At 38.4% G+C, this 24,908-nt stretch overlaps 1 protein-coding gene across 1 annotated transcript in view; it reads right to left on the bottom strand.

The window, feature by feature from the left end:
• Window positions 1–24,908, bottom strand: part of LOC128029190 (lissencephaly-1 homolog A-like) — a 33,120-nt gene that overhangs the window by 7,140 nt on the left and 1,072 nt on the right. The window contains exons 2-7 of the mRNA XM_052616807.1: window positions 17,998–18,239; window positions 9,720–9,804; window positions 7,953–8,027; window positions 7,538–7,744; window positions 4,391–4,559; window positions 1,947–2,049 (exon numbers count right to left, since the gene is read on the bottom strand). Of these exons, the coding sequence (XP_052472767.1) occupies window positions 1,947–2,049; window positions 4,391–4,559; window positions 7,538–7,744; window positions 7,953–8,027; window positions 9,720–9,804; window positions 17,998–18,029 (671 nt within the window). The 5' untranslated portion in view covers window positions 18,030–18,239. The remainder of the gene's footprint in view (window positions 1–1,946; window positions 2,050–4,390; window positions 4,560–7,537; window positions 7,745–7,952; window positions 8,028–9,719; window positions 9,805–17,997; window positions 18,240–24,908) is intronic.

The raw sequence follows: 24,908 nt of genomic DNA, 5'->3' as shown, positions 1-24,908 counted from the left end.
GAAGAAGTTTTTTTTCCCCTAATATTTAATCTGTTAAACGGTTCAACGTTACACTATAACAGAGCTATCAATTTTAACATCTATATCACTTTAAGCTTTCACATAAACACATTATAATAAAGATTATGTTTACTTGTGCCCTTTAGCAAGTAGGAATTATACAGAAATGTATTAAGTTAATCAAACACTAATTGTAAATTAAATATAGATTAATCCTTAAAGCTACAAAAGTTACTGATTTCAACTTTTTTCTTTTATTCTTTGATTAATAGAAATCACAGCAGCTGTGTTATTAGATTTTTTTCTGCTGTTACTTTAAGAGCTGCTGCTGCTGAACATGATGCGGATGTGGCATTATTTTCCTTTTCTGACCCACTTCAGGTCTTAAAGGGCCCGTTCACACTTCATGCTTTTTCTCTGATCAAATAACTATGAGATTGCTCAAATCACTTCAGGAAGTGGTCTGGGATGCATTCCAAACAAAACTGGACAAATGTAAATGCATCTGGTTATTGAAACCACATATGTAAATTTTACTCCCCCCAAAATGTTAAAATAATAAATGTGTGAGAGCATGTTATATGCTGTATGACATGTTAAGGCCCTGAAAGTACTTCAAACGAAATCGAGAACCAACTGAAATGTCGTCATTTCGAAAATCAGGCCGAAACTAAGTTCATTTTGGCAGTTCGCACCAGCTCACCAAAGCAAACTTTTTGGGGGAGTTGGTTTTGGTTTGGTTTTTCCCTAAACACCTTTGAGCTACCATTGGTCCGTGGCCTGGCAATTATGCAGTCATTGGGTGTTTTCTGGAACCCCACCTTCTTTGACATGCGATTTATCCCCCCGGTTCTTTTCTCATTCTACGGAGGTCAGACAGGAGAGTACATCTCAGCGACTATCTTGTTGGCTGTGTATGGTCTAATCTTGATTGTTTCATGTTTATAACCCCGCCTTCCAGCAGTGCAGGAGGTATCGGAATGTTAGAAAACCGTATACCGTCACTTACGCTTTTCATACTTTTTGTCCTCAAACAAAAAATAACTTTGTTTGCAGTATATCGGGGCCTTTATAAGTCAGATAAGACAGTGCTGATGCAACACGAATCTCCACAGGTATTTCTCTTTAAGCTGAAGTGCAAAACTGCAGCAAATGAAACTGAAGTTAAGTTGTAGATGCTCAATACATGATCATCTTCATTAAAAGTAGACATGTAGTCTATTTCTCTATGACACTGCATGCTCGTATTTTATTTTGCACTTTAATATGAAATGATACAGGCTAAAAGCATGCCACCACTGCATTTGTGCGTGCAACTGAAGAGTACAGTATAACGGCTGACAGGACAGGCAAATGAGCTTTTATTGGCATATGGCCTGACAACATTTAATCTCTGTTGCTCTACTGAAGCTCCCTCGTCACCAGTGTCGTTTCTGCACTTGTTTGACTAACGCCTGACACTGAGGTGAAGTATAAGCGCACATTTGAAAGTCTCCCATTTGATATGGGGAAATAAAGACGGGCTGTGTCTAAATAAATGCAATTATTGGCAAGAAAAAAAAGGAGACAGAAGCAGCAGTTGTGAGTGGGGTGGCCAACCCTAGCTCCACCATGGTGTTTTTGCATTAAATATTTTTAATGTGTTAAACTGAAAAAAATTATTGTGAATGTGAATGCCCTATTTGATTACACCATGAAAAAATGCTGGAGGGGAGAATTTCACTTTGTTACTTGTTCAACATTTACACAGGTGCTTTTCAGCTGAAGAAACTCAACAATACAATAACTGTATTGTTGGACAGTTTTGTTGTAGTAAGCTATGGTTAGGGGTACATTAAAATCCCCAAGATTTGTTTTGCTAGCCCAGGACTTTATCCAATAAGTACATTAAGAAATTTCAAATTAAAAGGATGAATCCTGCATACAGCATTTGCTAAATGACTTACCCAGTGGCCACCTCCCACATTTTAATGGTTTTATCCCTTGAGGCAGAAACTATGTGATCTCCATTGGGCATAATAGCTACAGATGAAACATTATGGTCATGCCCTGAAAAAAAATAAAGAAAAAAAATTAAGGATAAAATATTCCAGACTGTCCTGAAATAGTCATCCAAACAAGAACCAACAATGTCGGAGAAGTATACACTGAATTCATTTTCAGATTCAGCACATAATATACATATTTCTACCACACAAATCATGCACATTAGGATCTGACATTGAGTGGTTAAGCTTTAAAACATATTGAACAATTTAATGGAGAATAAGAAGCAGCTAATTTGCCTTGGGCAGCTTTGTTCTCACAGAGCGCGGCAAAAGAGATGAGCTAATTACATAGAACATTTTTAAGCTCTTGAATAGATGATGAAACTCAGTAGTCTAGAAAATGCAGTCTTAAATATGGGAGGAGAACCACAAAATGTTATCTCGTTTCAAAGAGGATAATTAAACTGCGGTCCAAATCTCCTAATCTTCCGTTAAAGCAGCCGACCCACGAAGCGAGACAGCGAGAGAGAGAGAGAGAGAGAGAGAGAGAGAGCAGAAGGGGGACTTGCAAACAGAAGGAAGGGGGGTCCCTTTGCCACCTCTTCGAATCTGTGCTAGAACGGTCTACTCTAGTCTCAGGGAAATATGCCAGCTTTAGTGATGGGTGTAAATTATGAGCATTTGGCACACGGCCACAACCCTCAGGATTTACACATTTTTTATATGGCTTATAAATGACTTGAGGAAAACTCTGAGAACACCTCATTTTTGTCATGACACATGAAAATTGTACTTTCCAGATTTATATACTAATGATAATAGGTGAGCGCCAGCCAACCAATGGGACTGCCATTTGCACATTAGTTTCCCCCACTACCAGAAAAACCAATAGTGTAATTTTGACAGGAAAATACAAGGAATATTGTTTACATGTCAATTCTGCATGGTATGTAAAACTCTCTTGCTCTCGCTCTGCATGTGAGAAACACAGCGCTCTCAGCAAAGCGACGGCAAGTCTTGCACCTTCACACTAGAATTTACGGTACATCAAATACATGTACGCTGCACATCCATTGAGATGAACTGAAAAAATAGCACAGATTGCTTGACTGAGAGTGAAACTCTGAAGCGCTCAGTCAGCATGTATGGCGAGTGCAAATATATCTGTGCTAAACTTAAACTTAGCCTCCAACTCATACACTGGCGAGTAAAATCTAAGAATTTATTAGCCAATGGCTAACGTCAGACATCATTTAGACACCCAGAGTGAAGATTAAGTCACATAAGTGAGTGATTTAATCGCATTGTAGAGGGTTGATCATTACTTTTAACCAACCAACTGAAGCATTCCTGAATCATTGCAAAAGCACATGAGTGTATTTTGATGCATGGTGCAAATGCAGATCACTCAGCTTAAAACCTGTGGTGATATCTGACCCACACTGAAACGGGGGGGTTTCATGACACTTACAGTGTTAACCATCCATCTAACACAGGGGAAGCTATGTTAACATAATACAGAACCTGTAAGACAAAATGCAAGTTCACTTGCGTAATCTCCCATTAGAAATGCCTGACACATTTCCAAAGCTATTAAAATTAGCCAAGCAGCTAGGATTTTAAGCATGGGCACATCCTAAGAAACACATTCTGAGAGCAAGTACAGGATCTCACTTTCATAGAGTGGGGATTTTTTTTTATATATATATAAAATGCTCTAAAAATACATTTTAATTTTAGGAAAAATGTAATACATTATTACAGTGTATTAAATATAAATTTTATAAATTTTAATGAATCTCTATTTCTGGCCTTCTCAGTTGGGTAAAATTCTATAACAGTGAATTGGAGATTGTTTTGAGTTATTAGCTTAAATGGCAAAAGAAAAACACCAAGATGTTGTTTTCACAACTTTCAAAAAGAGGAAGAAAATAGAGAAACCGATAACAGCAGTCAGAAGAGTGAACCATGTCAAATTTACCATCACTCCTACGGCTGATGCATTAGATAAAGCCTTACAGCAGCTATCTTTTTGAAATTTGATTCAAAGGTAACATAATACAAAGTACAGTTTTATAAATGTACAATATATATATATATTTTCATTTAAATATAAAAAAACCTTTAGGATTTAAAACACACAACAGTCTGTGAAAAGGGTCCATGGATTATATTGTATCCATAGATATAAAATATTATAATGATTATAAAAAGAGAAATGAGAAAATGGGTTAAAGGATGCCTTCTAATACAGGAAGAATCTCTCTTATGGATTTTTGGCAGCCGGGCATATTAATGAGCTGCATTCAACACCTGCCTCCTGACACTCGATTCCCCCCTGAGACGCCCCTCCGCTCCTAACAGCTCCTAGAACCAATGACAACATGTGACATCATGCTCACCGTGCATGGTCCTGATACACTCAAAGCCCTGGAAGTCCCAGAGCTTAATGGTCATGTCCGCTGAACAGGAGGCTAGAAGCTTTCCAGTATGGTCAAAGGAAATGTCCTGCACCGAGTCTGTGTGGCCCTTGAGGGTCCGCTCAAAGTCACCCGTTTCATAGTCCCATACCTGGATCAGACACAAAAAAACATAAGTTTTAGCCCAAGTTGAGAATCTTTTCAATAAAAAAAGCAATTAACTTGTTTGGCAGCTTGTTATGATAAGATAAAGCATAAAAGGCAGGTCTGGGCTTGTAGCTGCTATTATATATTCAGTGAAACATCCATCACAAAGCCAGATTTTAAACACCACCTAAGACGTCAGTCTGCCCTCTGGATATAATCTGAACATTTCATTCAGAATATATTTGACATGTTTTCCCTAAAATTCATCATTTTCTTTACCATTAAAGAATTTTTTTGAAACGAGTTGAATGTTATCTGCTTGTTCATCTGGATGCAGCAGTATGATAAACAGCCTCAGGGCTTAATGTGAAGATCGGGTTTCAGCAGTTTCAAGGTGGCAGACACACAGGGATAAGCGCTGTCTGCTGCACAGGGGGCCGGTGACAGAAGCCCTTCCACCTGCTTATCTGTCTCCAGCTTCCAAAAAGGGAGACAGAACACAAGTCATGTTCTGATAGAAAATATGCACATGAAAAGCCTGATGTGGCACACCTGGGTTAGTCATGCAAGTAAGCTTTAACAATGTAGCTGAGACTGCAATACTATTACCTGGAGTGTATACTACTTATATCTGCCCTTATTGATCTGTAAGTATGTGCCTGATCATCAACTTACCTTTACAACACAAATCAAAACAAATTAAATAAATGGAGAATTGTAGAACCACAACACAATTGCACAATTTGTAAGATATTTGAAGCAATATATCCCAAAACCACTAGGCAAGTGTTACATATTTTGTCCAGCTGATTACTAACAAAATCTCTAATGTTTTCAACTACTTGTAAATCATGAGAAAATTCCCATTCTAAACAGTGACACGGGGCAGTGCAGTCACCTGTCAATGACGTTAGCTACGCCTTTACTGACGTAGAAACCACATGACAACCGTGTCTTGGACAAACGCAGAAGTAGTGTCTAGCGTCCAGAAAACCACTACCTTGCTTCAAGCAGTTCCTTATTTACTTCTTGCACGTATTATGGTGGATTGTGTTACTTATTTATGGAACATAATTACGGTTTACCGTCTGCTGCTGGTTCTGTCTACAAGGACAGCTCCCGTAAACGTAAGCATACGGGCCAACCAAACGACCCAAGAAGAGTTTGGGACAAGAGGAGAGAAAGAGCGAGGATCAATACCGGTGTTGCATTTTCTAGATGGAGAAAGCTTCGCGACAAACTTAAACTAGAAAGAGATGCCGATCTCGCTTGTGTTGTACTCGACAGATGAGTTGTTTTGATTCGTACCTTTACAGAAAACATACTATTATAACGATCAATAAGATTAGTATTATGGAGCATACATGCCAAACGCGGGGCATCACGTCTCTAGACCTGCAAGAGGACGCGTCTGATCCATAGTCTGATCGCGTCTTTGCATTGACTTTGTATGTAATCTACTTGCGCAAATCGTTGAACTCACATTTGCTATATTTGCCCAATTATGGTGTTTGAATGTACACAAGTGTACATATTAGTTTAACAAGTGGAAATCGTTTTCATATCATCTGACTAAACAGTAATCAATTAATTTGATAACTTACTGAAGGCAACAAATCCCATCATTCCACACTCCTTCTTAGCGTCATCAAACTACTTTATTGTTATTGTTTTGGTTGTGTGCCCTCTAGTAGCAGGTCCTACAACCTGTACTTTTAACTGAATAGATAAACAAGCAAAATTTGCCAATAACCAACATGGTCCGCTATATCACGTATCCTTGAAAATCAGTTATTTTTTTTTTTAAACAGTCTGAACCAAGAGTGTATATAAAACCAGGCTTCAAAAGCAAGGGAAAGAAAAAAAAAATAAGAGCATGCTAAAAATCTGCAAAAAACTGCATAAACCGAATGGGCTTATTTTAGACTAGAGTGTTGACACTTCAGACAAATTGTGGAGATGAAAGATTTTCCTTTTTTTTTAGCACACGTCATATGTTCATGCGCATGTATAAAATATCAGTCTGAGAAAAAAAAAACATAAAAAAAAAACATACTTGTGCATGACACTGAACAGCAAACCATTTGGCTGATTCAACAACAAGGCTAAGCAGAAGGAGAACTGTCTTGTCAAGTGGCTGTCAAACTGCTGATTAACATAAAAAGAAGAAAATGTTTAAGCTAAAAAGAAAGAAAAAAGGTCTACACTGAATTACACTGAACAGAAGTGAGAAAAAAAAAGCATCTGGCTACACAGCTTCAGGCGTCCTGACAATTATAGCTATGAATATGTGGATGGAGAGAATTGTGCAGAATATATTTGGACCAGTTCTAGATGTCTGGTTGAGGGCTGCCCATGTTAAGACTGGGAGGGCTGGGTATTTTAGGGAAGGGGTTAAAAGCATAGAGTACAAAACTAGGGCACAGGAGGAGGGGGCACAGACTCAGGTTGGTGTCCGGAGCTGCCGGCACAACATGAATCACTTGAAAATCTAGGGTTTGGGAAAATAAAAAAAAAACCTCTGTAGACCTGATTCCAAGTAAAATACAACATAAAGGGGGTAACCTTGGATATACTATACCTCTGAATTGTTTGGCTGATCTAAATAATAAAAAAGCTTTCCTCTTGACTTTAAAAACAGCCAAAAACCCCTTAATAGGTTTACCATGGGAATGTCACACTTCTTGTGCAAACTTGTGTATTTTGTGTGCCTCAAGAGCCCCTCTATGATCAAAACAGCAAAAAGAGACAAAAAGCAAAAAGACAGTGGCAGCCTGCAGTCAAATTTACAGCTTATTTAAAGCAAGACACTAATTATATAAGCCAGCGAGGAAGGTCAGCCTAAATTTGATTGTCCATTTTCATACTGTAAATCACAATTTGATCACACTGAGTTAACAGAAACATGAGATCAGTTTTAGAGGGTATGAGATATACACCATGCAGACAAAGTGCTTGATAAGAGAGGAGAGAAGACCTCACCTTTATTGTTGCATCCTCTGAGGCAGAGACTATGACGCTGAAAACAGGATGGAAAATGACTCTGGTGACAGGACTCCTGTGGCCGCTCAGGGCATATCTCTCAGGAGGACGGGGAATCCATTCCTTGGGGTCTCGCTTCTGTCCAATTGGCCCACCAATATTAATCTCCTCTTTTGCCTCATTCAGTTTTGATTCTAATTCCATCACCTAGCATAAGACATCATGCGTATGACACATCATTAACACACATCAAATAAAACGAGTGAAAATGACATTTTTGGATTACAGTTCCAGTCGTTGAAATGCAGCATTTCTAAACCCTAAATTTTGGCATTTCAGACCATGAATAGTCAATGAGACAAGGCTGCCCCAATGGTTTTTAATAGGATTTGCATTAAATATGAAATGCACAAACCTTTTTCTGTAATCTGATGACAGAGGTCCATTTCTTTTCCAAAAGACCTGCATACTTTTTATCCAATTCTTCATTCTGGTGACAGAAGATGACAAAAGCATTACACCTTAACACCCGCAACACACAGCTTAAAAAAAAAAAAAAATCCCCCAAAACATCAAGAATTACATATGCCTAGAAGGCATACACCTATCACCCCGGTGGCAACTGTAAATTCCCTCTAAATCCCTTCACATGGGTTAATCTCCACCAGACAAGAGAGATTACCAAGATTACAATTACATAAACTCCGCACTGTGAAAAATCAACTTTAGGGTGCCTGGCACTAACAACAACTTTTATTTAGTTCTCAAAATGGGAGAAAAATGCTAATTCGCCAATTCAAAAACATTAAGCATCAAAAGCCGATAATAACTACAGTACTACCAATTTTTTTTTTGTTAACATGACAAATATCTTATGTTTTATATGAATAAATAATAATTATAAATACAAATAAATGTATAATAAATTAATACAATATAATAACAATATTACAATAACAGTAATTAAAATGCATTTATTAGAAATATTGAGATTCAGAAGTATTTTCTCTGTCTCTCTCTCTCTCTCATACACACACGCACACACACACACACATATTGCTTTCAGCCTAATTCCAAGGTATGAAAATCCAACAAGACTACACCCTCGCATTTCCAAACCCTGACGGAAGACCTTTCTATGGTTGTGTTTTTAAATATGCAAGCTCACAGTCTCATCCCGAAAGCAATATGAAGGGTGTGTTTTCTGAAAGAAGTGTATACGTGGTTTTCACTAGACTGGTCTCCAACCATCAAAAATGCAAAAGCTTAACACAGCTCCCAGGTCTACTGTAATGAAAAAAAGGATGTGGCAGACAAAGAGAATAAGAGGAGAGAGGCTCTTCTGGAGTAATATCAGAGATGTCCAGCAGAACAGGTGCTGTCTGTGTGATGAGAAGTGGAGTGAGAGAGGTCATGACATACGTCTCTGAAGGAGAGGGGCATTTAAAGCCTCTACAGAGGATTGATCCACCATCTGCTTGGACCCTCTGGTATGTGTGTTAGCCAATGGCTAAATACCAGTCCCATTAGCCGTGCCAGCCTCTGGACTGCAGTCTGACAGTCCATCAGTTCTCTCCAGCCCTCAAAGCACCACATTTCATCTACAGTTATGCCTAAAGTCACAAACCTGCCCCCTCTCAGAACATTTTAACAGCAGGAAGGATCAAAGAAGAAATCTCTTCTGCTAAATAAAGCTGTGTTAATATCATTCGGTTTAATTAAAGAGAGCTTTTAGCACTTTACCACCTCTCTGTCCACATATCGGATCAATAATTCATGCTCGCACTTCCCTGTACAAAGGAAATAAACAGTTTATATTCTGTCCAACCAGGACTGTTTTCAAACAAGATCTTCTGCATTTGCAGAGATCTCTCGCATTTCCAGACGGCATATTACGGCAAGGGATTTTCTGCTGAATTGGAGTAATTCTCCTAGTCTACCCTGTGATAATGGAGAGACACAATTTAGTTTGTCCCTTTATCAATGTGAACCATCACTGAGACAACAGGGAGTGCCAGGCTTTACATCTGCCACACATCATAATTATCTCTGCACTCCTTAATTCAGCACGTGTGCCGTCAGTCACAACCTCACACAGAGGCGCCAATTAAATGGGGAATACTTCAAATTAAGAAATACTGGTTTGACTGGGGTATAAATGGAGGGGGGTTCCCACACTCACCACGTCTAATTCCGCCTCCTTTTTGAAAACTGAATATGCCTCTTCATATCCGTTGGAACGAAGGTAATCAGCTATCGCTCGGTTTCTGAAAAACAAAGAAAAGCCTAATTAGTTCTCTTGATAACCAGGCTTTATGATTGTGGATTAAGAAAAGAGCTGTGGTAAGAGCTTTTGACAAAACTGAAAGAACATGCGTGTCTTTAACACATATCCAGACACTGGTACACTGGAATTTCACTCTAGTAGACAAAAAACAGCTCCTCGTGGAAAACTGCTTAAGCATACATGGAGACTATTAAAGCCTGACAAACTATAAAAAAAAAAAACTGATATGCAAATTTACAAAGCAAATTTCTGTACTGGCCCAAAGAGGTGCCATTAAAAAAATAAAAAATAAATAAAGTCCATGGTAATCATTAGTGTACAAGTATTTTAGATATATCTACTAGTAAAGGATGAGAATTTGTAATGCATTATGTACCAATAATAATAATAATATTAAGTATTAGACAAGTATATGTATTTTAAAGAAAGATAGTAGTAATAATAAGAGTAATAATACACATTAATACTCATTACATTAATAACAATAACAACAACACCACCACCGCTCCATGGCTTTACTTCCATGTCAATGACAGAAGCAAAGTCTTGCCATTTAAAAAAAAAAAAAAAGCATGCTAGGGAAAACAAATCTTTTAAAAGCAAAAATAAAATGTGCGCACATTCACAAAGAACAATTTTACAAATGCTTTCTGCTTAAATAGGAATGTGTCAGTTCTTTGAAAGAAGCCTCCACCTCTGTTTTCAACACATTTCGAGCTGCTGAGGAGTCAGCAAGACTGTGGTGAGCGGAAGATATTCATTGATAGTGAAGACAAAGAAGGCTGTCAGAGACGCCACTCTGCTGTCCAAACTCTTCCTGGCATTGTGATGGCAGAAGGATCCACAGCCGCGAGGAAACAAGGAGCCCAATATGGAAATGCTGTTTCAGCGAGACAGCCGCATTGTTCACATACACTCTTAAATCAAGATCAAAATCAAGATCGATACAAAGAATTAAAATATCTATAGACCAGACAACAAAGAGTCTAACAGCACACACAGGGAGAGGAAAAACTCTGGGTGTGGCATGGGTAGAGATAAATGATATGATTATATATACAGTGTGTGTTTGGTGGATGGGCCAGTTCACTAAAGAGCAGACAATAAAGTGACCAAGCTCTGGCACCATATCTACTGCAGCCTGTGACAATGAGGGTGCTCTGTTCAGAGTCAAGGTCAGCATGTGGTTATCTCTCATGTGACAGGCGACAGGAATGAACTACACACTGCTTCATGCTGGAGGGAACATATGTGTGTGACTCTACTCTGCTTTGAGAGGGACATGCTCGACAGATACCTTCCTAAAGATACAGCTCAATAACATCAGATTGTTGTTTTGCTGAACCACTCTGTTGGACTCACAAAGAAGCGTTGATTATGACAATGCATATCCTGGAAATACACTAAATTAGCATTCTGTGTGCATACTGTATACAGGACTCGGTCACATTTGTTTGACCATGAGAAGCAAAGCCACATTTTGCTATTTCACTGCTGTTAACAATAAACGTAGATGACAACAGTTCAAAATCTTTAAATGCATTCAGTAATAACCAAAAATTCAGTAATTAATTATTTTTTTAAATCTGTCTTTTGTATTTGTCTATTCAACTGGACATCAATGGGGTCCAATGGAGTTTGGTTCCAAACTTTTTTTCAAAATATCTTCTTTTGTGATTCACAAAATAAACTACACAGGTTTGGAATGGCATGAGGGGAAGAAATGAAAGGCATCAGGTAATTTTTGGTTGACTATCCTTTTAAATGTAATGCCCAACAACAAATATTGTATTAAAATTTATATTTTAAAATCACAATTATCACACTCCATCTGGCTGTCATGCATTGAGAGAAGTCTTTGAAAGTTTAAAATGACTTGCTGTTAGAACAAGCCTTTTTGCAGAACAGAAACTCATAATTCATAATTTACAGACAAGAATATAACCATGAAATGTAAGTTATGTGCTGCAGAAAAGCTCATTAAACAGCAAATACAATGTCAAAAAACAAGCAGCCCACATGAAACTGTGCTTATGAGCTTCTTTGAAGCATTTAATAAAATGCTTGAATAAAACAGCGAGATTACCAAATTCAAAGACAAGTGACCACTACATTTAACTGTAGTCTGTATATGACAATAGTGACTTAAATCTCAGGGCAGAAACCAGAGTTTTTGAATCTACCTTCAGATTATCATCATGAGGGTGTTCCAGTGATTCATCCTAGGTGAAACAGCACACGTAGCATCTCCCCCAATGCTAGTCCTCACACACCTGCACACCCACTGCTGGATGCATCATCCAAAATCCAGCCACAATTACTATTTTTTGCGATACTGCTAGCTGCAGTCACAATAAAAAAAAAACAAAAAAAAGAAAAAGTAAAAATAAACAAATAAAACAAACAAATGAGTGCTCATAGCTTTGGACTGGTTTCCATGGAAACTATGGAGCAGGCAGGAAGTGAAGCAGAACTGAACCTGAGTGGGCAGAGATGCTGAAAACAAGGAACAAAAGAAATGCTTCTTTAAGGAAGAGCTTCCTCAAACTAACCAGAGACAGTCTCAAAATCAGAGGAGCTGCCGCTCTAGACAGCATTTTTGGGCAACATGGGAACATCTGAATGTCCAAACACAGTGAGCGGGAGTCTGATGATATGCTGGAAATATGTATTTGCACCATGAAATCAAACAACCTGGTAACATATTTTGTTTATTAAAAGTAGATGTAAACCCATTAATCTGAGAAAAAGAGTCTTCATAATATCTTCATAAAACCTGCCAGGTACATAAGGCCATAAGATTTTCATAATGCAGAAAATGTGGACCGAATTAAGGAATTCTGTCATCAAAATGACATTTACTGTATAACGTAGAATGTCGAGGAATTTGGCAAAATGTAGATGAACCAATCAAAAATAAGCCAGAAACTTTCATTCACAGACTAGTGTGTATAAATAAATATTAAACAGCAAAATGAATGTGATCTTAATTTGAGGTTTGCATGCGTCTCATCTACACGTACAATTGACTTCAAGGAAATCCACTTATCCCAACAACTTTATAAAGATTTTAATTAATTTAACAATATCAGCTAGTTTTAATAAGGTAATAGTAAGGAAAAATAATTTAGGTTTATTAAAAAAATGAGAAGACGACCAGCCTTCCTTCAAATAGTTTTTGAACCTAAACAACTGCAGCTCATTTCTCTCTAGAATATAAACAAGCCACTGACAGCAGCACACTTCACTGGTTCCTTTACTTCATACGGAGTTAAAATGTGATCAGGGCTGATTTTCATGCCATCATGGCCAGTTTCTTTGATGTTACGAAGGAAAATACAAATGCTTTGTTGTCAGCTTTTAAAAGCTCGGAGTCATTGCAAGATTTCCTCTATGAAACCAATTTCGCTTATGATATAGATGATTTACATCTATATCATGAGTTACAGACCTGAAAAAGTTGACCTGTTTAATCAGGGCCTTGCATTATTTGCATCTACCTGAGTTCCATGTGAATATGATAAAGAAAATGCTGTCTGCTCTGCTTGTGGGCAGACATTAGCAAATATTGATAGTGGGTATGTGTTAAATGTAGACACAGTTTCATCTACACATACTCAAGCATGCATGACACAGCATCTACCAACAGCATCTAACAGCATCTGCCAACTTCACAAGGACACTCAACAAGAACTTCATCTTAAGATGCTCTGAAAGTTCACTTCAAAGACATTTCACCATTTCATTTGACAAAACTACCATCAGTTACACTCTGAAACAAAAGGTCTTCAATACAACCCACCAAAATAAAAGGATTGACAAAAATATATTGTACAATAGAATGTATTTAGAATAGAAATAACTATTTCTATTTACAATAGAAATAACGAATACATGGTTATTAAAACATCTTATAATAATAACAATTTTTCACCTATGTTGTAATTTAAACTGCGAATCTTAAATTGTTTTAAACTGAATATTTACTAATTTAAACTGAAAACAATTTAGGAAAAATAATACTGAATCTGAGAAAAATTAAATGCGTTTCATAACATATCTAATAGCTAATCAAAAATTAAATTAAATAGATTTTTAATTACAGTATGATTCATGACCACATGACTGAATCTGCAGCTGAAGAGCATGTCAAACTAAATCTAAAGCAGGATGGTGGCAGTATGTGTGTGCGATATGTGCACAGGAGAGTGGCTGCAGGAGAAGAGGTGAGGAGCATTACCTCATTCTTTCTGGAGGAGACTCATCTCGCTCTAACATCATTTCCGCTAAGTGCGTGCTTCCAGATCCACATCACCACTGCCAGCCAGACAGCATCCCGCACCCCTCCCACCTCGACTCCACAAACCCTGCGCATCTCTTCTCAGTAAACAAACACTGTCTTATCAGACTGTGATGAGCCCCTGTGGGTATATCTTGTCTGAATGCCTCTGGCGTGTGGATTTGCTTTACTTATTATCCAGCTGCCATCATGAATCAGAACATGGCATCACAGGACTGCAGAATGAGTCCCTCTGCATGCTTTTGGAGATGGTAACCTTTGTACAAACAGAGAAAGGAGTGATATTTCCTGCAGCTAGCCTGTACATAAAAAACAACACGGCCAACAGAAAGAGGCTTTCATCAAAGCCAGCACTCTCTCTTTGCGGCTCTATCCAGGGATTCTACAGGAAAGCTGATTATTCTCTGACAAAAGGCACCTGAGCAGAGGTTACTGCAGTTCTGCTTAGTAAGCGCACACGATGTGTTCTCTGAGCATCCAAGTGGACTTTACACTAGTTTCCAGTAAGAACCAGTTAGACAAACCTTTTCACTCAATGTCTAAACAGAACAAATGAGTTCTCAAAACTGATGACTCTAAAACTAGTGAACCCATTGAAATAATGCAGGAACCACAGCATATCTAGCACTCTGACCTTATCAGTTCTCAAAAAGCCTCATTATTTCATCCGCACTACAGCACACTGTATAGGTCAAACAACGAATATAATATGAAAGGGAACGTTCTAAATTAAAAAGAGAGCATAAGCACATGCTAAAGCACTCAGAACACCTTGACTGTCTATTCTGAAAAACATTCAATGCTAAACAGTTCGCTACACCCTGAAAAATTTGACACTACAGAAAGAAAGCCACCCAGATAGTTAAGTGAAGCATACAGATCTTATTTTAGTGATATGATGAATGTAGCTTAATTGCAAATGCTCTGTGTTATGGCAGTTCAGAGATGGCAGACCTTGAGTTCGTGTGTGTAAAGGGCACATGCAATTGGATGTGCGTGTGTGTGCACAGCACGGGAGTGTTGAGCCAGCTGTCTCACATACACACGCGTAGCCCCTTTGACAGAAGCGTTAATGAGATTTGGGCTGCTCCTCAGAGGCCACACCCCTTAAGACGACTAGCAGAGCGTGTTCTTAGACCTAATGCCATGTTTTTGTTTACAGTCATCTAAATAAGGTCCTGAGCCACGGCACAATCTCATGTATACACAAGCACACACACACACACACACACACAACAAGCAGGCAGAAGCAAAGGGATTTCCACTCTTTTGAGGGGAAGTTTTAGATTACACATTCACATTCCCTTGCCGGTATGAAGGAGTGGCAGCTGGCACAGTAATCTCTGACTGCATGTGGCACTAATGCATGTAAAGCTTTGCTCAGCTCCTCCTCAGGAACCGCTTAAGCATAAACAACTACACAACCACAAAATTACCATTTAAATGCCACCTAATGATTGAAACTTTGTCAAATTTCTGGCATTTCAATTACCCTATTTCAGCCCTCCACAATAACAGAATAAATCTCAGGCTGAAGTCTAGACTGATTCTTGTGATGCTGAGGTAGCATCCAAGTCAAAGGATTGAGGCCCCTAAAAGCAGCAGAAGGGCCGTCACCTCCTCTATGTGCCAGTGTGCAGATTAAATCCATACTGCTGATGGGATTCCTGCTGACTGGCTGGCGGCAGCTCCATCAGAGCTCACCAGGGGCTGGCAAAGCAGCTACGTTTTAGAATGAGGCAGAGCGGTGGTCTCCAGAGCCCAGGCCTGCACACACCTGCCACACCTACAGCACAACGCTAAACCACAGCTGTCATGATGAAATGTCAGAAGACGACTGAAAGTCATCTTATTAACAGTTATTAACAGAGCAGAATGATATTTATAAATATGAAATTTCACACACACACACACACACACACACACATTTTTATGTATAAGTAGGTTTTTTTTTAATTGCTTTAAAACCCAGCAAAACTGAATATTAATAACAGCAACAGCTGAACCTTTTTTGAGTTATAGATTGCAGTGCTAGGGAGATTTTGAAGTTGCGGTCCAAGCTAAAAATTAGCATTATTTAGACATCAGCTATGTGTAGATAATGCATTTTTCAATTAACTTGCAAATACAATAAAATCCCAAAGCCAAAGAGGGTAAGATCGATAACAAGATACAAGGCCTACAATCACATTTAGACAGCCTACAGCAAGCTGAGAGCACATTTTCTCTCAACTGCAGAGTCAACAGCAATATTTAGCTCCTATATAGGAAGAAATCCCTGACCTGACTTATGAGCTCACACTAGGTACGTTTACATGGACACTTTTTGCTTCAATCTGAATCAACTCATTCTGATTGCCGAATCCGAACAGTGTTTACATGAACGCTAAATAAAGTGATCAGGTTGATATGCGTGTTTATATGTCACAGGCTTCTGATCGGATTTACTCTTTTGACATGCGCACACTGCATGAACATACATAGCTTCCCGCTGTTGTCGAACACTGATTTAAAAAGCACACTTGCTATTTATCTACTTTGGGTTCTAATAAGACAACAACCAGCACATAAACTGTTGTGCTGTACTGCTTACTTTATAAACAAAAAAACAGTCATCTGTGGATGATAGTCTTAAACAACGACTGGTGGGACATTGTGCTGCTCCACTTCACAGACACTGAGTGAAAGGGGTGTTTTATAATAACGGGACACTCATTTATGACACTTTATTTACCAGGAAGAACAGCTTGTTCTGTGTAATATGCTGTGTGTTTATTTTTTCACCAAACCCTCGCAGGCTTCAATCAGCCAAGCTTTCAGTGCATAAACACAATGTGCTCTTGTATGAGTGACTCTATTATGCCTTTTGTAACTATATATAGCCTTTGTAAGATGTTGTGCAACCTGTGACCAAGATAAACATCACCAGGGATCCTGACACAGTTTTTTTATTTTTATAAATGAAACATTACTCTGTGATGAAGGTTAGTTACATTGGGTTAGTTACATTAATCCCCCCCAAAAAAAATTAAATAAATGAAAAATAGCCAGGCAAGTAAATTTTAAAGTACATGAATAAATAAAATACAAAGAGCGGGCCAAGGAGAACAAAACCTCTTTGCATGCCCCAGAAAAGATTTTGAAAGGGTTCAAGTATCATTTCTGTATGGCCAGCAGTTGAGCTCTATGCACTGAGAAAAGCCTAAGTAACTCAAACACTACAGATTCCATTCATGTGCTCTGTATGAAATCTGCCAAAGAGGAAAATAAACTGTTGAGGCAGGCAGTCAGCTTGTCACTGCCTCCAATTTTTCTCTATTGTCCTAATGAATCCAGTAGTAATGCATCAAGACGCCCCGTGGTATTCTACCAGTATTCACTAAAACTGCCCAGCATTTGCTGCCAGTCTAGCAGGACTATTCACATTCATGTTAGTGAATCTATTTGGAGTGGGAAGTTCACTTCCTTTCAACAGAACCAACAGTCATTTTTCAAGTAACATTCAACTTTCTAACAGAAAATTCACAAAACAAAGCATTTATAAATCAAGTGCAAGGATTTCATTTAATGCGAACTCAAAAACCTTGCACAGTGGCTACAAACTCTTTCGAGCCCATTGCAATGACATCTATCCTGATGGGACACAAAAGGGTTGTTTTATGTCCAGGCTTTGTCTAGACCTCTTACAGACATTGCCCAGTGATCTTTTCAGCTGTCAAACTCCCTGATAAATCTATACTGTATACTTCACTGCGGTCATAGGTTTACTAAAGTATGAACCCTCTTAAAATAAGATTATCATTATGTCTTTTAAACATACATATACATTCTATTGTTTGCCTTACACAGTGCTGCATGGATTTGTGAACTTACAGCTCCTCACGTTGTCTCTGTGACAGCACCATAGTGACGGGACGGGACGGGGCAGGGATGGGGATCAGGTGTAGCGTGTGCAGCAACTGCTATCTCCTTGGCAGGAGATCAGAGATAGGACACCGGGTCCGGCTTGCCGGGTGGTCAGCAGCTCACCCCAAACACTTCTTCTTAAAGACTGTCTCCAGGAACACCACACATTGACAGCCTGCAGGCATCTACCAGCCAGACAGTCCCTGCATCTGTGGAGGAAAAAAACACATTCGTCATTTTCAATAACAGACCTCCTGGAAACAGAATGCAAATAAACACAGTGCAGACGAGTAGTGGTCACACAGGCTTAAGACAAGTGTAAATATGCAACTGACCCCGTTCCTCTGAAGGTAGCTTTGGGGGCTAACACACATTTCATCAGGTGCTCCATCTGCTCTATTTCCCCCAGCACACATCTCATTCTAGCCTGTATTAAGTCCTCTCTTTCGGCTGCCATTTGGAGCGCTTTGTTACAGACTCCTGCTGCCCCTGTCGGGAGCTCTGAACACGTGTAAAAGGGACTGGTGACCCAGATTTTAGCATCAACCTACTTCTGTGCTCCAGTGAGATACACAGTTTGACAGCAACAAGCAGAACTCCAAATTTCTCTCTGCTATAAGAAAGATCACTATATAGTCGGGATGGCAAAAGTACTGATACTTTACAAAAATATTATATAGGCTGGAGAGAGAGAGGACATGCACACACTACAAGCCAGAAGTTCACAACTGCTGGTCATCCCTGCCAACATGGCTGGGTATCGTCCACTACTTGATACATGATGCATATCTCACAGTACGATTAATGTAATGATTTATTAAAGTGTAAAAGTTCATTTTCTTTAAATTAAAAGTATAAACAGATTTTGCAAGGGGTGGGCGATACTCAGACTCGTAGGACTTGTATTTTAGCTAGAAACTAATATGACATGTTACAAACCCATTCACTTCAGAGGATCCAGTGTGAGCAAGTTAAGTACAGCTGAATTTCTCCCTATCTGTTCAGATGAAGAAACAAATACATCTACATCTTGGATGGAATGAAGGTGAGTACATTTTCAGCAAGTTTTCATTTTTGGGTGAACACGTCACCTTCCAGTTTAAATGCAGTCAGATGTTATTCAAATGACAGTATCAAAAAGAAAAACAAAAAACAACCACTTTACTGAGTTTACTTCATTAATAACTTTGTAAATGTGAAATTTTAATTAAGAATTACTTCAAAAGGTACATGCCGTTATTCTCACTTAATTTAATACTTAGCTTAATATTTATATTTAAATAAATAAAGGTGTTTAAAAAGTATATTAGTTGCTATTACATGTTGTTTGAAATCATTATCAAGTATCAGTAAATTAACTGACACTGATACAAATTACAAAAATTTTGGTATTGAGATGACCATAGTGGGTTTATGATACAGCATTACTCTACTCGCTGTTCAGGAAATAACATTGTGGAATTAAGAATATAATCCTGGAAAAAAACTGCCTGACTATTAAACAACTAATCCAGCCATTAGAATCTGTGCTCTCTGAGACGTGTGAGGGGAAACACTATATACCTCTAGTGCTGCGTTCACACTAGGGATGGTATCGTTAAGGTTTTAACGGTATTACTACTCTTACTGATACTGCTTAACGGTCCGGTACTTTAACAGTATTCTTATTGGTACTCTGTGTTGTGTTAGGCAATTGAATACTTTGCATTTCTCTGTCTGCACATAATGCACTTTTGAAAGATGCTTTGACGGATTGCTTGTGTTTCCGCCCTTACATGAAAAATGTTGTTGCACTTATGACAACCAGCGTTGTCTGCTTCAACTCTAGTGAAGTATAACCACACTTTGGAACGTTTTACTGTCTCCGGCATCGTCACTCTTTGTATTAAGCAGGAGTTTTCATATTGCCATTCACATATCGCGCCTAAAAAAACGTGGAAAACGCTAGGCACGCCGCTTTCTGATTTTTTTTTTGCCCCAAAGCCTTCGGGCACTTGCGCTCCTGAGGAGTCTGCCGTTGCTTAGCAACCATGACCTGTTCTCTCCATGAAGACGTGGAAATTTCAGCAATGGATAAATGGATTTGCAGTAGGGCTGTGTTATATATCTAACGATATGATCATGCGCATCTAATCAGTAAAGCTGCTTCCCTGATCACTGCTAAAATCGCCATCAACTGCTTATAATTGGAGTGGCATTTAATAGACAGAGCTGTAGATCGCTGACAAGCTACGCCATATCGCGTTCAATATCGAAGGTGATTCATCCGCGATATTGAACGCGATATGGCGTAGCTTGTCAGCGATCTACGAAAATGTGGAAAAGTCCTGGATGCTCGATAAACATCAGCCATCTTGCAAACAGACAACCGCCTAGCACTTGCCCCTCCCACAAGAAGTGGATTTCGCTCTAGACGTGCGAATGCATTCAAAATGTTAAAGCTGCAAACTAGACGCAGTAGATGCGAATTTGACGCTCTATTCACGTTTGGTGTGAACACAGCATTATAGAGACCTGCATCTTGTTATAGGGGTCTATGGCACTACTCATGAAGAACAAGAGGTAAGCATACCGCATTCCTCAACCGAGCTCTGAACACTCCACATATTTACCCACACATAAATACAACAGGTTCAGCGCTGAGCCACAGGACAAGGAGACTAAAAAACAATGGTTAAGTGAGTTAACATGCTCTCAAAGCAAATATTATTAAGAAGAATCAAAGAACAATCTTTATCAGCAATTGTTTATCTGTAAATTGCCAGATCATGAGCACCACTTGAACTATGAACAACTAGAGAGGATCTGATATGCTGACAGGCCTGTAAGTGTTGGGCGATCTGCTCATTAGTCATATCATCCTATCATCAGCCTGTGAGATCACTGATACACAATATCATGCTAATTCGCTTAATTATTTACAGGGTAAGGCTAAAAGCAGCCTAATGTTAGAATCTCATGTCATAAAATAGTTTAATGACTGAATTTGTATTTAACATGATAATTTAACAAAAACTTTGTAAGTTACTAATTATAATGCTTACATTTCCTCAGTTATTAAAACATTTACATTATCAAAAAGAACATGGCTTCAGTCTATCACAAGTTTATGCACTATAAAAAACACTCCTGTTATAATCAGTGAAGCTATCTACACGGTATGATGATTAAATCTCTTTTAATTAAATTGCATGTACATTTGCACTTTGTTGTTAATGAGGAGAGAATTTGCGAGAGAGCAGAATTCAGTCCGCGAACAACAAAACTCCAGTGTTTCAGCAATGACTCATGACTGAACGCCTCTGATAGGCCATTGTATTCATAAATTCAATGGAACGCTGTAAAAACGCAGAAAAAGATATATGATTGAACAAATAGGCCTTAATATTAATTAGATAGTAATGACGGGGTGCATGACTAAATGAAATTAAATCCCCCAAAAATGCAATTGTCATTCGTATCTTGTCAGGTAAGCACGGTTCTGTGATCAGTAGTAAATCTCCATCCAAAAGGCAGAGAGCGCTTTTAGGCGGAAACTCCAAATACAACGCACAGAAGAAATCCAGAAATCCATATAGCTGAATAAACAAGATTTAACTGCTTTCATTGATTCAACATCACTAATAAACACAGGACTATGAAAATATATGGTTTATCTGAGTTCTTCTTACTATAATTTTTATTATAAATAAAGTATACAATACTGCAAAGGTCATCTATATAACCTGTTATGACTGCATAGAATACTACTAAATATGCGTACATTATTCTGTGTAGGAAGCCACATCATCTCACAGAAGGATTTATTTAAAACACATAATCGCAGAATAATTTCATAATCGCATTATGAAGAAGGATTTGCGTACCTTGTCAGTGAACTATGTAGTAGTAGCTGTCAGTGTAGTAGGCTAAATGCTGCACGTGATGTAGATTTACTACTAATCACAAAACCGGCTTTACTGACAAGATGCGCGTGACAATAACATTTGATTAATCTTGCAGACCTAATAGTATTATTAGCCTGATAATAATAATCGTCTTGCTATCATCAAAAGAAATCAGCCACAGGCGATATCTCTGACTACCATCCATACACGATAATATCGTCTATTGGCACAACCCTACAGGCCTGTAATTACAATGGTTTAGATAATCACTGAAAAATACAGAGAAGCAGAATTTAAATGACCATGTCATGACATCCTCAGTAGTAGGGCTGCAAGATATATCTAAATTATCGAAATATCGCAAATGTAAATATTGCGATATGCATATTGCAACGGCGTGCGATATCTGAATCATTTTAATATGCTACTTAAATCAAAATGTTGCAAAAGGTCAAAGTTTTAGTTTGCCGCATATAGCAGAGAATTGCTTGATGTTACACAGCATATCTTCAGTTCTGCCACACACGTGCAAATGCCCACCCACCCACCCACCCACACACACACACACACACACACACACACACACACACACACACACACACACACACACGAGTTGATTCATCTTTCGCATCTCCTGCGAGTCTATGGTTTGAACAGACACATACACACCATATTAATTTTGACAGGCATTTTTGATCTAGTCTTAATCTTTATCTTGAGACGAAAATGCGTAATAGCCTTAGTCACATTTGAGTCATAGGTTTAGCCTAGTTTTGGTCGACAAAAAGTCATTGCATTTTTGTCAACTTTTAGTCATTACTTTTAGTCATTATTATTTTAGTCAAACTGCAGTTAACTATTTATTTTGATAGCGATTTTATATGTAGTTTTCAAACAAAAATAGTAACTGGATGTGTATAATTATACTGGATCCAGATTTAAAGGCACAGCAGCCTATAAATATGTGCTGCTGAATATGTCACTAATGTTAACCAAAAAAAAAACAAAAACAGCTATAACAAAGAATAATTATTTTACAGTTAATTCACACAGTGAACAAAAAGCAGTGTTATTTTACACTTAATTACTACATTTCTGTACCTGAATACTAGTTTATTTTATCTATGCTTGTAAATTGTGTATTTGTTCTTTATACTGTTTTTGGTACCGTGACAACACTATTGCACAGACCTACTCCGTAGGCTTGCCAATCCCAGCAGCGTTACATGTGATGTGCACTGGACCTCTTTTCCCCTTTAAACTGAATGTTTTAACAGCAAGGGCAGCAGGAGACAATGCCAGGAATGTGAATGATATGCAAAGAGCAAGAAGAGCTCTTTATCCTCCATCTCATTCCTTCTTTGCTTTTGACGGTTTTATTGAAATGGGACCTATAACGACAGTAATGCAGCTCTTTCAGTCTTTGCCATGCAAAACATTAACAGCTGCTGAGGGAATCCAATTCAAGCAGTCCCAATTTACCAGTACCACCATATTTGTTGCTTCAAGTTACAATTTAATATGAGTGTGCTATGGGACTTCAACACTGGAACTGGAAACTTTGAAAATTAGATTAGGGTCAAAAAAGCGAGTTCAGGCCACAAAGAGCGTAATGAGCTCTTGCAATTATATAGCTTTCGTATATATACCGTTTTGTACCAATCTGAGCTGTAACATATAATCCTGGCCATTTCAGCATGTAAACAGGTTGAATCAAAATCAATGACAAGATGTTATTGATCCACCATCTTGAAATCTACATTTTAACACATCAAACATCAGAGCTTTTAGTTGCCATGGTGAAAGCATTACTGATCCCCATTGGCACTGAAACGCATTATGACCTCTTCTTTGCAGACGCACATCCAGTGAGCAAACCAAACTCGCCACACCACCTCCATCCCAGTCATCACAAACTGCCTGTTGGAACTCCACAAACACACAATTATCCTGCGTTATTTCAGCCAAATGTTTGAAGGGCAACCGTCTGTGTGCAGCTGAACCACACAACGGAGACAAAAACAGTCCAGTAGTGATTATCCATTAATGCTATAAAAAGACCAACGCTGAGCACTAACAAGAGCATGTGATTAAGACAAAGAATGAAACAAAGAAATCCAGCATCATCTGCTGTATTCTGGTCTTCACTGTTTGGTTATCAGTATAAAGATAATGAGAGATATTCAACAAAGACCTAGACTATATAACTGAACAGAATGTTGATTCTTTAGTTTTAAGACAGATGGCAAAAGGAAACATCCTTCTTTGTGGAATTGTGCAAGCTGGTAAAGACAGTCGGCCAATGTAACTTGAACTAAAAAACACTTTTCTCATTCCCTTGAAGGAATTGCCATGATTACCATCGCACTACATTAGAAAGATTTCTAAAGTGACTGCTGAAAATTAAACTATGACAATACAGGAATAAAGTACATTTTAAAAATATATTCAAATAGAAAGCTGGTATTTTATCCTGCATCATCATCATCATTACTGTTTTATGATCAAACAAATGCAGACTTGAGAATTATGGGATCTTTACACAGCTGACTGCTCTATGCCTGCTCAAAATGCTGCATTAAAGCCAGACTAAATTATGCCTGCTCAGACACACCTCAGCTCCCAGTGACAAAGTATGCAGTTGTAATTGGTGTGCGAACCCATTTAAGCCACCTCCAAGCAGCATTACACAGTCTGTGTAAAGACATGCCACTTTGGATGCACTTCTGTGCCATCTTTGCAATGTAAATTTGGCATAAGAGACTTTAATGTTACCAGCATTATGCTGTTCAGTGAATCCAATCCACAACATGCTTGCAATCATCAGCAACCATCCATGGAGCCTGTCAAACTAGAGAGGGAGTGTACAGCAAACTTGGCACAATCTCTTAAAACAATAACAATTAGAGAACGTCCAAAGCACACAAGGTTCCACATTTATTCAAAGCATTCACACCTTGATAAGCAACATGCACACGCTTGCCTTTTCAA

Source organism: Carassius gibelio, chromosome A15 (genome assembly GCF_023724105.1).
Source record: "Carassius gibelio isolate Cgi1373 ecotype wild population from Czech Republic chromosome A15, carGib1.2-hapl.c, whole genome shotgun sequence".
Taxonomy (NCBI): Eukaryota; Metazoa; Chordata; class Actinopteri; order Cypriniformes; family Cyprinidae; genus Carassius; species Carassius gibelio.
The sequence above is the reverse complement of the archived record's forward strand: the minus strand, read 5'-3'. Positions and strand labels throughout refer to the sequence as shown.